The following is a 17455-nucleotide window of genomic DNA, read 5'->3' as shown; positions in this document are numbered from 1 at the left end:
TTTTTTGAGATTCAAAAAACTAAAGAAATATAACAAAATTAATGGTAACATTACTCTAAAAGCATTATATAGCCATTATAAAGGCCATTATATAACTTTAGTATATGTCCTTTTTCAATATATCCTAAAAAGAGACACAAACATATCAGCTTTTAAAAATCTGCCCTCTAGACTTCAGCTTGTCTTCTCCATATATGCAACTAACTTTTCTTATCTTGTACATCAGATATTCATAGTGATGGTCTTCATTCATGTATTATTGCATAATCCTAATCTGTTAAAGGTTAGAACTTTACATACTATATAATTTAAGGCAGATGAATACAAGAATTTTTTAGGGTGGATATTTTGAAAGCATTAATAAACATTAATGGTTAAAAAAAGATATATTCTTGGCCAGGCACGGCGGCTCATGCCTGTAATCCAAGCATTTTGGGAGGCTGAGGTGGGCGGATCACGAGGTCAGGAGAGACCATCCTGGCTAACCTAGTGAAACCCCCTCTGTGCTAAGAATACAAAAAATTAGCTGGGCATGGTAGCACGCGCCTGTAGTCCTAGTTGCTTGGGAGGCTGAGGAAGGAAAATTGCTTAAACCCATGAGGCGGAAGTTGTAGTGAGCCGAGTTTGCACCACTGCACTTCAGCCTGGGTGACAGAGCAAGACTCTGTCTCAAAAAAAAAAAAAAAAAATATATATATATATATATATATATGTATTATTTTGATAAACTTGAATATTAAGCAGTTTTCACCAGTAACCTCTGTGGCATTAAATATTCCTATTAAAAATAAAAGCATTGCTAGCCTAATAAGATAATAAATTGCATCTTGTTTTCATTTGCATCCTATTAGAAATGTATTTCTTAGTCACTCTTCTGTGAGTTATCTAGTCTTTTGCCCATTAACCCTGGTTTTATGGTTTTTCTTATCAGTCTACATGAATGTTTTATATATATATATTTTTTTTTCCAGAAAAAAATTTATTGGAAATCTCTTGAATACATTTTGAAGTGTAGCTCAGTATTTCCAAACAAAGTAGTTTGGTGAGGTTGGTGGAGAATGTTTTATATATTAAAACATTATCTGATGTTTTCCTTGTTTGCCTTTAAACTTTGCTTTTCCTATATTTTCATTAGCAGAACTTAAAATCTTTACACACTCAGATCTACCAGTATTTTCCTGTTTAATTTGTGCTGTGGAATTTACCACTTAATTTTAGAAAGTCCAACCTTGTTAATCAGTTGAGTAAAATGTGTGCATGTGTGCGCACACACACACTTGGAATTTTTTGGTATAATATGAGGTTAAGGATCTGCATTTTCTTTTTCTCTAAGTAGCTCATTTCATAATACGTGTGTTACTAATATGTGTCACCACAGCTGAGAATCAGCTAGGCTTTGAAGTACATAATTTTACCCTGTAAATATCCGCTGAGCCTATTTTAGTATGTCCTATGTAATTGTGTCATGATAAAAGAATACTTGCTCTGTTAAATTTTCTTGAAATTATCGTTTCATTAAAGAAACAAAGATTTTTCTTAATATTTTCTTTTTACCCTGGACAATTTTTGCTGAGGTGAGCCAAGGGTATATTTTATAAACCTTCTGTGCATAAAAAATATAAATATTAATTAATGTAATCCCTGTGTTCTTAGGATTTAAAGACAGATATCTCTATTTTGTAAAAATTCTTGATTATCTTGGAGGTGTGGTGCTGTTTTGTAAATGTGGAAAGCCATTGACCTCTTACCCTCATCCTTTTATTTTCATTTTAAATATTCTGTAGTTGGTTGGATATAAGTTCTTTCAGGATTGTCACTGTTCACCAGAAAACCAGTGCCACTGAGTGATAAAAATCAATACAGTGGGAAAAAAAAAAAAGGGAAGGCCAAAAATTTGACCTTTTAATGACATTTATCACTTTTACCATTATGGGAATTAAAGTAATGAGTATGGCAATTAGTGTTTCTGTATTTGCTAACCCACTAATTTATTCTTTTGCTTAGTAAGTCTATAGAGTGCCTGCTAGGTACCGGCTGCTGTACTAGGTACTGGGGTATCACCTTGTATAAGAAGCATACAGTCTATGAGGTTATAGATGAGCACATGGTGTAAGTGGGAACATCAAGCTAGATAGAAAAGTGTGGCACAAAGAGAGACATATGAAGGAAATGCAAAGAAATAAGCTTTCAAAAGACTTGGTTAACTATTCACTTCTTATCGATTTTAATAGATTAGCATTTATGCCTTACAAGGATATAAGGTTTCTTAATTTATCTGTCACCATTTATAAACAAAATACTGTAATAAAGATAGAATTTAATTTCTATAGCATGACTAAAAACTTGTTGGTTTTAGAAATTTTTTCACATCTCAGTGATCATACAAAATGAGATAGGGAAATAATTTGCTGCCTATTTAGAATATCAGTGTACTAATCAACCCTGTATCATGAGCTAAACTGAAATTAATACATTAAAGTTATATGTCTATATCTGCTTTTATTGGTTTGGTTTAAATTTTGAAGAAGTGTATATTTTTTCAGAGAGGAAGGAGAACATTGGTAATATGCAACCTGATTTAGATAGGAAAAACGTAACATGTCTAGATAGTCTTTTTTATTTCTTCCTCCTCCTGGTATTGTTTTCACCTATGTTGTGTAGAATGTCAGGGTTCTTAAAGGGCAGGATTAGTAATTGTTTAAGAGCCCTGACTCTGGAAGCTGACTGTGTCTCAGCTTTGCTGTACACTAACCACAAGAAAGCCGCTTAAACACTCAGGTGCCTCTGGTTCATCATCTGTAAAATGATAAAATTGTTGTGAGGATTAATGAATGAATATATGTGAAATACTTAATGCCTGGAGCTTAATAACTGTGTAGGTATTGCTGCTGCTGCAGAGGCAGCAGTGGCTCTGGCAGACTCTGCTGCTGCTCTTCTTCCCCCTTTTTCTTGTTATTCTACTATTGATACTACTTTAATTATTATTGTAAAGATCTTCCAAGAGTTACTAAAACCCTTTGGTGGTTTTGTCTCAGTTAACATTGCATATGTGCCTGGAAAGTGCCCCGGAATAGAAATCTAATGTAGAAATATTCCTAAAGCTGCAAAGAAATTTATAACCATTGATCCCTGCTCTGTCATATTTACTACCTAAAAGCAATATATAAAATGCTATGGAAAATGAACTGTAACTTTTTTAGTAAATATTATATACAGGTACATTTATACAAAACTTAGCATAGTATTGTTTTTGAGTGATCATTTTAGAGCTGAAGATCAAGAATGAAATGTTGTATAGCTTACATGCAAGTTGTATAGCTTACATGCAGTAAAAATGAAGAAGTGCAGACTCACTTTAGAAGTCGGATTTTGTGGTCGGGCGCAGTGGCTCACACCTGTAATCCTAGCATTTTGGGAGGCTGAGTTGGGTGGATCATGAGGTCAGGAGTTTGAGACCAGCGTGGCCAATATGGTGAAACCCCATCTCTACTAAAAAAAAAAAAAAATACAAAAATTTGCTGGACCTGGTGGCCTATGCCTGTAGTCCCAGCCACTTGGGAGGCTGAGACAGAAGAATTGCTTGAACTCAGGAGGTGGAGATTGCAGTGAGCCAAGATTGCACCACTGCACTCCAGCCTGGGTGACAGAGCGAGACTCCATCTCACACACACACAAAAAAGAGGTTTAATTTTGTTGTTGTTGTTATTGTTCAACTAATTTGCACGTATGTGAGCATAACTAATAACTTTATAGATACAGACTTGCTGGGTTGGAAAATATGCTCACTGTAAATTTGTGTAGACAACTGATAACTCGCACTCCAAGGAGGTTTTGCAGAATTGCATTTCAGGGGCATTTCCCACCACCGCTGCCACCTCTTCCCGGCATATTCTCATCCAGGCCCCTGGAGAAAACCTGCTGTAGTGAGTGGGCTTCTGGTGATGATGGGTATCCCTCAAGTGTGTTACAGCAGAAGACAGCAGAAAACTACAGACTTAGTGCCTTCCTCCCCACCGCCTCTCACTCTAAATTTTCTCCTTTCTTATATCCTTGGATTTTATCAAAAGTTGCCATAAGGAACTACCACGTTAAATGGGCTTCCATGTTTACAGTGCAACAGCAGTTGAAGACGTTGCCCTCATGTTGGTCAGTGCCCCATAACAAAACGCCCTTCTCAGAAATCTCTTTTAGAATTTTGTATCAGGAAACACTCTTTCTTCTTAACAAACTGATTTCCTTCCTATTATTTTTTTGATTTTTCCGAAAGAAATCTAACTGATTTCTTTCCTATTATTTTTAGAAGAGCTTTATTGGGATATGATTTACATACCATACATTTCACCTATTTAAAGTTCACAATTCATTGATTTTTAGTATATTTATAGAGTTGTGCAACCATCACTGTAATCAATTTTACAATGTTTTCATCATCTCCCTGCCAAAAAACCTCATGCTCAGGAGCAGTCCCTCCTCATTTTCCTCTCATTAATTCACCTTTTCCTCCAGGACTAGGCAATGGTAAGTAAATCAACTCTCTAATTCTATAGATTTGCCTATTTGGGACATTTTGTATAAGTCAATACTGATAATGTGGACTTTTGTGTCTGGCTTCTTTCACTTAGCCTAATATTTTCAAGGTTTATCCATGTTGTAACATGTTTCAGCAATTTCTTCCTTTTTATGGCAGAACAATATTCCATTGTGTGTATACATTACACTTTACCTATTCATCAGGAGGTGAGCATTTGGGTTGTTTCCACTTCTTAGCTATTGTGAGTAATGCTGCTATAAACTTTATGTAAAATTATTGTTTCATTTCTCTTGGATGTATACCTAGGCATGTAGTTACTGGGTCTATGCTAACTCTTACGTTTAACATTTTGAGCAACTTTCAGACTGTTTTCCAAAGCTACTGTATCATTTTGCTTTCCCATCAACACTATTTGAGGGTTTCTATTTCTCTACATCTTTGCCAACATTTGTTCTTACCTATTTTCTTTTTTTAATTGTGGCCTTCATTATAGATATGGAGTGATATCTCATTGTGGTTTTGATTAGCATTTCTCAAATGACTAATGTTGTATTTTTTTTGTGCTTATTGGTAATTTGTATATCTTCTTTGGAGAAATGCCTATTTAGACACTGTGGCTATTTTTTAATTGTTTTTATTTTCTTTTTATTATTACATTGTTATAAGTTCTTTATATCTTCTAGATTTAAATCCCTTATAAGATACCTGATTTGTGAATGTTTTCTCACATTCTGTGGGCTATTTCACTTTCTTGATGGGTCTTTTGTAGCACAAAAAAGTTATTTTGATGAAATCCAATTTATCTCTTTACTTCTTTTATTACTTCTGCTGTCATAGTTTTGTCTAAATCAAAGTCACAAAAACTTATTCCTATGTTTTCTTCTAACAATTTTAACTCTTACATTTAACTCTGATTTGTTTTGAGTTGTTATTTATATATGGTATAAGGAAAAGTTCCAGCTTCATTCTTTTGCATTTGAATATCCAATTGTCTCAGCAGTATTTGTCAATAAAAAACTTTTTTTGGCTGGGCATGGTTGGCTCACGCCTGTAATCCCAACACTTTGGAGGCCAAGGCTGTTGGATCCCTTGAAGCCAAGAGTTTGAGACCAGCCTGGCCAACATGATGAGACCCTGTCTCTACAAAAAAATTAGCCAGGCATGGTGGTACATGCCTGTAATCCCAGCTACTCAGGAGACTGAGGCACCAGAATCACTTGAACCTCAGAGGTGAAAGATGCAGTAAGCCAAGATTGTGCCACTGCACTCCAGCCTGGGCAGCAGAGCAAGACTCTGTCTCAAAACAAAACAAAGAAAAACCCTTTCTCTCCCTGTTGAATTGTTTTGGCACACTCTTGTCAAGAATCTGTTGACTATATATGCAAGGGTTTATTTCTGTAATCTCTAAGATATTTCTGTGTCTATCCTTATGCTAATACCACACTGTTAATTACTGTAGCTTTCTCCTTTCCAATCTGATACTTGTTATTTACTTTTTCTTTCTCAATTTCCCTGGATGGAACCTACACTTCAGTGTTAAATAGAAGTGGTGAGAGTGGACATCCTTGTCTTATTCCTGATCTTTGGGTGAAAAGCATTCAGTCTTTTACCATTGAGTGTGATATTAGCTGTAGCTTTTTCACAGATGCCCTTTATTAAGTTGAATACATTTTCTTCTGTTCCTACTTTGTTGAATGCTTTTTTATTCAAGGATGTTGAATTTTGTCAGATGCTTTTTCTCAGTCTGTTTAAGTGATCATATAGTGTTTTGTCCTTTATTTTGTTGATATGGTCTATCAGTAATTGATTTTGGGTATGTTAAGCCATCCTTGCATTTGTGGGGTAGATTCTACTTGGTGATGGTGTGCAATCCCTTCTTTATGTTACTGGATTTAGTTTGCTAGTATTTTGTTGAGGTTTTTTGTGTCTATGTTCATAACGTATTTTGGTTTGTAATTTTCTTGCAATACTTTGATTTTGGTATTAGAATAATACTGACCTGTTAGAATGAGTTGGGAGGTGTCCTTTTTTCCTTTTGGTTGTTGTTTGTTTTTGGTACAGTTTGTGAAACATTGGCTTTAATTTTTCTTTAATTGTTTGGTAGAATTCACTGGTGACACCATCTAGTCCTGAGCTCTCTCTCTCTCTCTCTCTTTCTCTCTCTCTCTCTCTCTCTCTCTCTCTCTCTCTCTCTCTCTCTCGTGTGTGTGTGTGTGTGTGTGTGTGTGTGTGTGTGTTTTGTATTTTTTACAAATCTGTTTAGATTTTTCCTTCCATCCTAATTCAGTTTTTGTAGTTTGTGTTTTCCTGGCATAATTTGTCCATTTCATCTAGGTTATCTAATTTGTTGACATATATTTGTTGATATTATTCTCTTATAATCCTTTAGGCCTGTAATAATGTTTCTTTCTTGCATTCTTGACTTAGTAATTTGAGTCTTCTTTTTTTGTTGGTGAATCTAGCTAAAGGTTTGCAAGTTTTGTTGAGCTTTTAAAGAAACTACTTTTGGTATCCTTGATTCTGCATTGTTTTTCTATGCTGTTTCATTAATTTCCACTCTAATCTTTATTATTTCCTTCCGCCTGCTTCTTTTGATGTAGTTTGCTCTTTTTCATCCACTGTCTTAAGGTGGAAAAATGGGTTATTGAATTGAGATTTTTTCTTCTGTTTAATATAGGTATTTATAGCTATAATTTTTTCTCTGAGCATTCTTTTACCCACATTTCATTAATTTTGGCGTTTGTCTTTATTTTGATTCATCTCATCAGAAAATATATAAGAATGCATTTTCTCATTTCCCTTTTGATTTATTATTTGACCCGTTAGTTATTTAATAGTATGTTTTCATTTCCACATATGTGTGAATTTGTAAGTTTTCTTTCTGTTACCGATTCCTAATTTCATTATCTTGTGGTCAGTGAATATACTTTTTACGATTTCAGTCCTTTTCTAAATATTGAGACTTATTTTATGGCCTAGTATGTGGTATATCCTGGTGGAGGTTGTTTCATGTACACCTAAAAAAATGTATATTCTGCTCTTGTTGAGAGAAGTATTTTCTAAACGTCTAGTTGGTTTCTAGTGTTATGCAAACGCATTTTCAGTAATGTCATTCCCCTTCTTTTTTTCAGCTGATGAACTAATCAGTCCTAAAGACATTGATCCTGTCCAGCGCTATGTCCCACTACAGAATCAGCGTAACGTGAGCATGAGGTTTTCCAATCAGGTAAAGAGATATTGTATTTCTTAAGTAGGACTCGTCCAAAGTCCAAAGACATTTAAGCTTAATTGAAGAGGAAATTTGTGTTCTGAATAAGTTTTTGTTGTTCCTTCTGAAGGAAAGCCTTCTCCCTCTTCTGGTTAGTTAAGATTTACTTGTGGTAAAGGATTATTTGTTAATGAGGAAGTAGGTTTCAGGTGGGTCCAACAAAATGCCTTCCAGGTAAACATTTCCACCTTCAGAATGTTGAGTTTAAGGTGTCAAGTGTCTTTGAGAAGAAGCAGTGGATTTGAGTAGCAGGAGGAGTGAGATTTCCCGAAAGGCCTTGTGCTTGATGTCTCTCCTGCTCTGTGGCTCCGTGACAAGGCTGCATGACTGACACAGTTGTTACAGCAACAGTGACTTGGTGACATGTTGGAGAAGGAATAGTTTTTAAATTTTTACATTTAGTAGCTATGGATTCAGACTTATTTGTTGATATTGTGTTGTATCAACAAAATAAGTGTTTGTAGGATCAGCAGGATTGATATTGACTTGAGCAAACCCTCAAGTATTAAATGATACCAGTAATGAGGACTGTTAAAATGAGAATGTCGTGGAGTGTGGAAACTGCCTGAGGAGAAAGGGAATGAACCTGCGTGTGTGCCTGGGACTCTAAACAGTTAACATGTATTTAATAAGAATGGCATCAGTGCTTACAGAAGATAGGCTTACAAATGGAAATGCTCCTTATATTTAAAAAAATACAAATACATATTACGCACACACACACACACACAAACACACACACACACACACACACACACACAGAGCAGTAAGTGCTTGTTTCAATAAGAGAAAGGGAGAGCCAACGGCCCCATTAGGTTCTATTACACTGTTTCTCTGACTCTTTTGCTGGTCTTGAACAAAACATGTAATGACTCTGAGTTGTTTATGGATGAGAAGCTGTTTGAGAGACTTGCAAATAAATGCTATGGTTTTGTCAAGAACGTAAAATTTCTGTGTTAATATGTGATGGGAATTTCTCACTGGCCTGGTAGCTCCTTATGTAAGGGAAGATTTGGCCTTTATCTTAAGTTACCGGTTGTGTTGGTACAACTGGCAAAGTTGTTCTCAGCATTTGGTGACATGTTGGTGAAGGAATAGTTTTTAAGTTTTCGCATTTAGTACCTATTTATTCAGACTGTGTTGTGTCAACAAGTGTTTGTAGGTGCAGTGCAAGTGTACAGTCTGTACCACTTTGAAATACGCCATTTTACTTGAAGACATGGCAAAATAGGGAATTCATCCAACTCATATTACCAGTGCTGTGACTGAGCCATTTTGAGACTAATGTGTATCACTAAAATAGCATTTCACATGTCTGACCCACTTCTCTAGAGTGATGAAACCTCAAAGCCTTTTCTTAGATAATAAAGTAATAGATCACAGGTTTGAGGTGTGGGGACAGGAGCCAGAGAACATCAAAGCATTTCGTAGGCATATGGCTAACAGAATCATCAGTTTAAACAGTTGTTTCATGCTTGACACATATGATGATGGCTGTGGGTTATGTGTAAATTTTGGTGTACTATATACCACCTGCAACTCCTTCTCTCCTGCTTAAGAAAGCTTATCAGGATATGAGTGACTGAGAGTGAATTTTAAAGAGAATTCACTCTACAGGTATTTTTTTATATCAAAATTACTTTGTACTGCTGCTACTGAATTATCTGTCATGCCTCCCAAGTGGAGAAGTGCTTCTCTCCTATAGCCATGTGGTAGATTACCTCTGTGCAGTGTTGTATACAGTTTCTGAGCAGGAGGTGATGGGGAGATTCACAGCAGAAAGCTACTGGAAGTGGGTAAGTCCCCACGCGGTTGGCAGCTTGATTGTGGTGGTATGTAAAGTACTGAAGCTGCCTTGCCACTTTCTCAGCCATTTTAAGCAGTAAGAAAGGCCTGGCATGCTCATGTCTGTTCCCAGGGCTGGGTGACATGGACTGATGAAATAGAGGAGTCAGATATATCCGTAGATGCACAGCCCTCTGTTTGAAATGTTGGTGTCAGTAGCCACTTAGTCATGATTGACCGGGTCAGATTTTGTAACTAACTGGTCTGTGGGAATTCATTAGGTGCTTTAAACCCTGCCTAAACCTTTAAACAAGTTAGGAAAGTAAATAGGGAGTGGTTTACTACTACAAGCATTTCTGAAAATGGTAGAAGTGCTTGCCCTCGAAAGAAGGTATGTCAGGGATCCCATGACTACCCTCAGCCACTAGAATTCACTGGAGGATTTACAGAACTCAGAAGCTGTTACACTTACACATAGGGTTGATTACTGTGAAAGGATACAGAATAAAATGAGCAAAGGGAAAAGGCACATGGGGCAAGTCCTGAGGAACCTTGGCACAGGCTTCCAAGTGTCTTCTTCCAGTGGAATCACATGAGATGCACTTAATTACCCTAGTGAGGATGTGTCAACACATGCACAGTGTTGCCAACCAGGGAAGCTTGCTCAAGCTTGTGTATAGATTTTACTAAAGGTCAGTTATATAAGCTTGCAGCATCTTAATTGTTTAAGCACCAGCACCCCCCGCCCCTCGCCCCAGGGAAAAAGGAGAGTTCACCGTAAATCACACTGATACTGCAAACTCTCTGGGCAGACTTGTACAATGTAGCCCAGGGCCTCAGGCATGCAGAACACTCTTATCACCTTGTGAGCCTCCTACTTTTTCTCAAATGTTTTCTGTTTCTTTATTTTTGGCTGTATTTTACAATTAATTACATTTTATTGAAAATTTTGTGTAACCACCACCACAGTCAAGATACTTAATTGTACCATCCCATGTCACCATAAGGCTTCCTTGTGTTCCTCCTTTGTAACCACACTAACTTCCTTTACCCCAGTTCTTAATCCCTTGCAACTACTAATATGCTTTTTATTTTATAATTTTGGCATTTTAAGAATATTATAAAAATTGAACTGTGTCTACCCTTTGGGATTGACTTTTTTCACTCAACATAATTTCCACGAGATTCATCCAAGTTGTTGCATGTATCAACAGTGTATTAGTCCATTCTCACACTACTATAAAGAAATACCTAAGACTGGGTAATTTATAAAGAAAAGGGGTTTAATTGGCTCATGGTTCTGCAGGGCTATACGGGAAGCATAGCAGCTTCCATGATTCTAGGCTTCTGGGGAAGCCACAGGGAGGTTTTACTCATGGAGAACGGCAAAGGGGGAACAGCCATCTTATATGGCAGGAACAGGAACAAGAGGGCGAGAGGGAGGAGCTACACACTTTATTTATTAATTTTTATTATGCTTTAAATTCTGGGATACATGTGTGGAACATGCAGGTTTGTTATATAGGTATACACATGCCATGGTGGTTTCCTGCATCCATCACCCCGTCATCTACATTAGGTATTTCTCCTAATGCTATCCCTTCCTTTATCACCCCACCTTCTGCTCTCCCTCCCCTAGTCCCCCAGCCCCCTGACAGGCCCTGGTGTATGATGTTCCCCTCCCTGTGTCCATGTGTTCTCATTGTTCAGCACCCACTTATGAGTGAGAACATGCGGCATTTGGTTTTCTGTTCTTGTGTCAGTTTGCTGAGAATGATGGTTTCCAGCTTTATATATGTCTCTGCAAAGGAGATGAACTCATCTTTTTTATGGCTACATAGTATTCCATGGTGTATCTGTGCTACATTTTCTTTCTCCAGTCTATCATTGATGAGCATTTGGGTTGGTTCCAAGTCTTTGCTATTGTGAACAGTGCCTCAATAAACATATGTGTGCATGTGTCTTTATAATAGAATGATTTATAATCCTTTGGGTATATAGCCAGAAATGGTATTTCTAGTTCTAAATCCTTGAGGAATCGCCACACTGTCTTCCATGATGGTTGAACTAATTTACACCCTCACCAACAGTGTAAAAGCATTCCTATTTTTTTGCATCCTCTCCAGCATCTGTTGTCTCCTGATTCTTTTAATGATCACAATTCTAACTGGTGTGAGATGGTATCTCAATGTGGTTTTGATTTGCATTTCTCTAAGGACCAGTGATGAGAGCTTTTTTCATGTTTGTTGGCTGCATAAATGTCTTCTCTTGAGAAGTATCTATTCATATCCTTTGCCCACTTTTTGATGGGGTTGTTTGTTTTTTTTCTTGTAAATTTGTTTAAGTTATTTGTAGATTCTGGATAGCCCTTTGTCAGATGAGTAGACTGCAAAAATTTTTTCCCATTCTGTTGGTTGCCAGTTCACTCTAATGATAGTTTCTTTTGCTGTGCAGAAGCTCTTCAGTTTAATTCAATCCCATTTGTCTATTTTTGCTTTTGTTGACATTACTTTTGGTGTTTTTAGTCATGAAATCCTTGCCCATAGCTATGTCCTGAATGGTATTGCCTAGGTTTTCTTCTAGGGTTTTTATGGTGTTAGGTCTTACATTTAAATCTTTAATCTATCTTGAGTTAATTTTTGTGTAAGATTTGTGTAAGGAAGGGGTCCAGTTTCAGCTTTCTGCACATAGCTAGCCAGTTTTCCCAACACCGTTTATTAAATAGGGAATCCTTTCCTGATTGCTTGTTTTTGTCAGGTTTGTTAAAGATCAGATGGTTGTAGGTGAGTGGCATTATTTCTGAGGCCTCTGTTCTGTTACCTAGGTCTACATCTCTGTTTTGGTACCAGTACCATGCTGTTTTGATTACTGTAGCCTTAGTATAGCTTGAAGTCAGGTAGCGTGATGCCTCCAACTTTGTTTTTGCTTAGAATTGTCTTGGCTATGCGGGCTCTTTTTTGGTTCCATATAAAATTTAAGGTGGCTTTTTCCAATTCTGTGAAGGAAGTCAGTGGTAGCTTGATGGGGATAGCATTGAATCTATAAATTACTTTGGGCAGTATGGCCATTTTCATGATATTGATTCTTCCTAACCTTTGGCATGGAATGTTTTTCCATCTGTTTGTGTCGTCTTTTATTTCCTTGAGCAGTGGTTTGTAGTTCTACTTGAAGAGGTCGTTCACATCCTTTGTTAGTTGTATTCCTAGGTATTTTATATTTTTGTAGCAATTGTGAATGGGAGTTCACTCATGATTTGGCCCTCTGCCTGTTACTGGTATATAGGAATGCTTGTGATTTCTGCACATTGATTTTGTGTGCTTAGACTTTGCTGAAATTGCTTATCAGCTTAAGGAAATTTTGGGCTGAGATGATGGGGTCTTCTAAATATACAATCATGTCATCTGCAAATATAGATAATTTCACTTCCTCTTTTCCTAATTGAATACCCTTTATTTCTTTTTCTTGCCTGTTTGCCCTGGCCAGAACTTCCAATACTATGTTAAATAGGAGTGGAGAGAGAGGACATCCTTGTCTTATGCCAGTTTTCAAAGGGAATGCTTCCAGTTTTTGCCCATTCAGTATGATATTGGCTGTGGATCTGTCATAATAGCTCTTATGATTTTGAGATATGTTCCATTGATACCTAGTTTATTGAGAGTTTTTAGCATAAAGTGTTGTTGAGTTTTGTCGAAGGCCTTCTCTGTATCTATTGAGATAATGATGTGGTTTTTGTCTTGAGTTCTGTTTATATGATGGATTACATTTATAGATTTGTGTATGTTGAGCCAGCCTTGCATCCCAGGGATGAAGCCAACTTGATTGTGATGGATAAGCTTTTCGATGTGCTATTGCATTCAGTTTGCCAGTATTTTATTGAGGATTTACACATTGATGTTCATCAGGGATATTGGCCTGAAATTTTCATTTTAGCTGTGTCTCTGCCAGGTTTTGGTATCAAGATGATATTGGTCTCATAAAATGAGTTAGGTAAGATTCCCTCTTTTTGTATTGTTTGGAATAGTTTCAGAAGGAATGGTACCAGCTCCTCTTTGTACCTCTGGTAGAATTCAGCTATGAACCCATCTGGTCCTGGACTTTTTTTTGGTTGGTAGGCTATTAATTGCTGCCTTGATTTCAGACCTTGTTATTGGTCTATTCAGGGATTCAGCTTCTTCCTGGTTTAGTCTTGGGAGGATGTAAGTGTCCAGGAATTTATCCATTTCTTCTAGATTTACTGGTTTATTTCCATAGAGGTGTTTGTAGTATTCTCTGATGGTAGTTTGTATTTCTGTGGCATCAGTGGCGATGTCCCCTTTATCATTTTTTTATTGCATCTATTTGATTCTCCTCTCTTTTCTTTTTTATTTATCTGGCTAGTGGTCTATCTATTTTGTTTATCTTTTCAAAAAACTAGCTTCTGGATTCATTGGGTTTTTTTGAAAGTTTTTTTTTTGTGTGTCTCTATATCCTTCGGTTCTGCTCTGATCTTAGTTATTTCTTGTCTTCTTCTAGCTTTTGAATTTGTTTGATCTTGCTACTCTAGTTCTTTCAATTGTGACATTAAGGTATCAATTTCAGATCTTTCCTCATTTCTCTTGTGGTCATTTAGCGCTATAAATTTCCCTCTACGACACTGCTTTAAATGTGTCCCAGAGATTCTGGTACATTGTGTGTTTGTTCTCATTGGTTTCAAAGAACATCTTTATTTCTGCTTTTATTTCATTATTTATCCAGTAGTCACTCAGAAGCACGTTATCCATTTTCCGTATAGCTGTGTGGTTTTGAGTGAGTTTCTTAATCCTGAGCTCTAATGTGATTGCACTTTGGTCTGAGAGACTGTTTATGATTTCCATTCCTATGCATTTGCTGAGGAGTGTTTTACTTTCAATTATGTGGTCAATTTTAGAATAAGTGTGATGTGGTGCTGAGAAGAATGTATAATCTGTGGATTTGGGGTGGAGAGTTCTCTAAATGTCTGCTAGGTTTGCTTGGTCCAGATCTGAGTTCAAGTCCTGGACATCCTTGTTAATTTTCTGTTTCATTGATCTGTCTAATATTGACAGTGGTATGTTAAAGTCACTCACGATTACTGTGTAGGAGTCTTACTATTACTGTGTAGGAGTCAAAGAGTTGTAGGTCATTAAGAACTTGCTTTATGAATCTGGGTGCTCCTGTATATATATTTAGGATACTTAGCTCTTCTTGTTGCATTGATCCCTTTACCATTATGTAATACTCTACTTTGTCTCTTTTGATCTTTGATGGTTTAAAGTCTGTTTTATCAGAGACTAGGATTGCAACCCCTGCTTTTTTTTGCTCTTCATTTGCTTGGTAAATCTTCCTCCATCCCTTTATTTTGAGTATATGTGTGTCTTTGCAGGTGAGATGGGTCCCCTGAATACAGTACACCAATGGGTCTTGACTCTTTATCCAATTTGCCAGTCTCTGTCTTTTGATTGGGGCATTTAGCCCATTTACATTTAAGATTAATATTATTATGTGTGAATTTGATCCTGCCATTTTGATGCTAGCTGGTTGTTTTGCCCATTAGTTGCAGTTTCTTCATAGTGTTGGTGGTCTTTACAACACCTATAAACAAACAGATCTCATGAGAACTCACTCACTACGGAGTACCATGGGGGGATGCTGCTAAACCATTCATGAGAACTCTACCTCCATGATCCAGCCACATCCCAGCAGTCCCTACCTTCAACACTGGAGATTACAACTGGACATCAAATTTGGTTGGGAACACAGATCTAAACCATATTACATAGTCTGTTTCTTTTTATTGCTGAGTTGTACACCATGGTATGGCTGTATCTTAGGTTGTTTAACTATTCACACATTGAAGAACAGTAGCAGTGGTATCATTTTGCCACTTTAAGTGAATTATAGAAATTTTACTTCTTCCATTAGTTTCTTTTACCTTCTTCATTTCTTAGACATAATTTTAAAAAATATTTCCTCTACCTTCATTGAGCACACATCAGATTGTGTGAAAATGTTTACTTCAACCATAAACTTTGATTAAAGAATTTCATGAGATGAAGGATAGTCTATTATGCTGACCTCAGTTTTTACTATTCCATTGTTCTTTCCTTTATGAATGTCCCAGCCTTCTTCTGTTATCATTTTCTTTCTGTTTGGAGAGCTTCCTTTAGACATTATTTATGGGTAGGTCTGCTAGCAACAAATTTCTTAGTTTTCCTTTGAGGTTAAATAATGATTTAACCTTCACTCCTGAAGGGTAGTTACATTGGATATAGGATTCCTAGTTAACAATTGTTTTACTTCAGCACTAAGAAATACTGTGCCACTTCCTCTGGCTTCCATAGTTTCAAATGAAAAATTCCCTGTTGGTTCAAATTTGTGTTCCTCTGTAGGGAATGCCCCATTTCTTCTTGTCCTAAGTCTCCTTATGCCACTGGGTGGAAGGCCAGAAGATACTAGGCTCAGCTGACATAGGAGGATCAGCCTAATTGCTGTTGCCCCTGGTGTGAGCAGTGGTCGAGTAGACTTGTCATTGCTTTGAACCCTCTGCAGGTGAATTCGACTATCCAAGGCTACCTGAGTAGTAGAGCATTGTGGAGTCAGGAAAACTATCTGGGGCTTCTCTGTTGATGCTGCAAATATGTTGGCCCATCAGTGCTCTGGTTATGAAGCAGAGGTTGGGTTGTCTCACCAGGACTTTGAAGCTGCTGCTGAAGACAGATTGGCCAACTGGTACCTCAGTTGAAGAGCTGAGATTAGAACACACCACTTGGTCTCTGTTGTGCTTTCTATTTCCCAGTCCTTTTGTGAGAGAGAACAGATTTTTTTTTCTATGTCCATTGGTTGTTTTCAGGCTGCACACTCCTGCAGTGCCCCGCCTAGCATATGTGTGGTCTCAGGAATCTCACCACATTGCCATTCTTCAAGTGCTGAGGCCTCTGGCCAGTCCAGTCTGCTTTCTTTCCAGCTTTTAGAATCCTTTAATAGTTATCTGTCTAGGCCATCTTGTTCCTACTTCCAATTTTTTATAGTTGATCATTTATGTTCATAAGTTTTTCTACAAGTAAAAAAGATTTCTTCTGTTCCTTGACTCATCTTTTCTCTTCAGAGTATTTTTTTAAACATTAATGGCTATCATGTATTGAGCATTTATTTTTAATCGCAGATTTATTGAGGTATAATTTGCATCCCATACAACTCACTAATTTAAAGCATACAATGAAGTGGTTTTCAGTATATTTACCAGAACCGATTTTAGAACATTCAGAACTATTCAGATACTGTGGCCATTGTTTAATTGATTTGTTTCTTTTTATTATTGAATTGTAACAGTTCTTTATGTATTTTGGGACCTTTATATGATTGCAAATATTTTCTCCCATTCTCTGGATTATTATTCCAGTTTCTTCTTGGTGTCATTTGAAGCACAGAAGTTTATAATTTTGAAGAAGCCTCATTTATCTGTTGTTTTCCTTTGGTTGCTTGTGCTTATGGTGTCATGTGTAAGAAGCCATTGCCTAATCCAAGGTCATGAGGATTTATATCCATGTTTTATTCTAAGAATTTTATAGTTTTAGCTCTTATGCTTAGAGCTGTGATCCATTCTGAGTTAATTTTGTATATGGTATGAGGTATACATTCTTTGCATGTGGTTATCCAGCTGTCACCATTTGTTGATTCTCCACAGTAAATGTTTTCTTTTTTTAAAGTAAAGTAAAATATATATGATATAGAAATATAATATATAAGACATTATACTAAATATATATTAAATACATATTTAATAATATGTGTTATAATATGTATTAAATATATTTTATGTCATATAGTTATATGACATATAATATAGCCTATATATTATATTATATGCATATTAA

At 36.6% G+C, this 17455-nt stretch overlaps 1 protein-coding gene across 10 annotated transcripts in view; it reads left to right on the top strand.

Annotated features, from left to right (window-relative positions):
* PHKB (phosphorylase kinase regulatory subunit beta) overlaps positions 1-17455 on the top strand; it is a 232896-nt gene that overhangs the window by 136125 nt on the left and 79316 nt on the right. For all 10 annotated transcript variants that reach the window (XM_017519449.2, XM_017519443.2, XM_037735191.1 and 7 more), the window contains one exon: positions 7663-7757. In XM_017519449.2, the coding sequence (XP_017374938.1) occupies positions 7663-7757 (95 nt within the window). The remainder of the gene's footprint in view (positions 1-7662; positions 7758-17455) is intronic.

This window comes from Cebus imitator, unplaced genomic scaffold (genome assembly GCF_001604975.1).
Source record: "Cebus imitator isolate Cc_AM_T3 unplaced genomic scaffold, Cebus_imitator-1.0 Scaffold748, whole genome shotgun sequence".
NCBI lineage: Eukaryota > Metazoa > Chordata > Mammalia > Primates > Cebidae > Cebus > Cebus imitator.
Note: the sequence above shows the minus strand (reverse complement) of the source record. Positions and strands in the feature narration are given on the sequence as shown.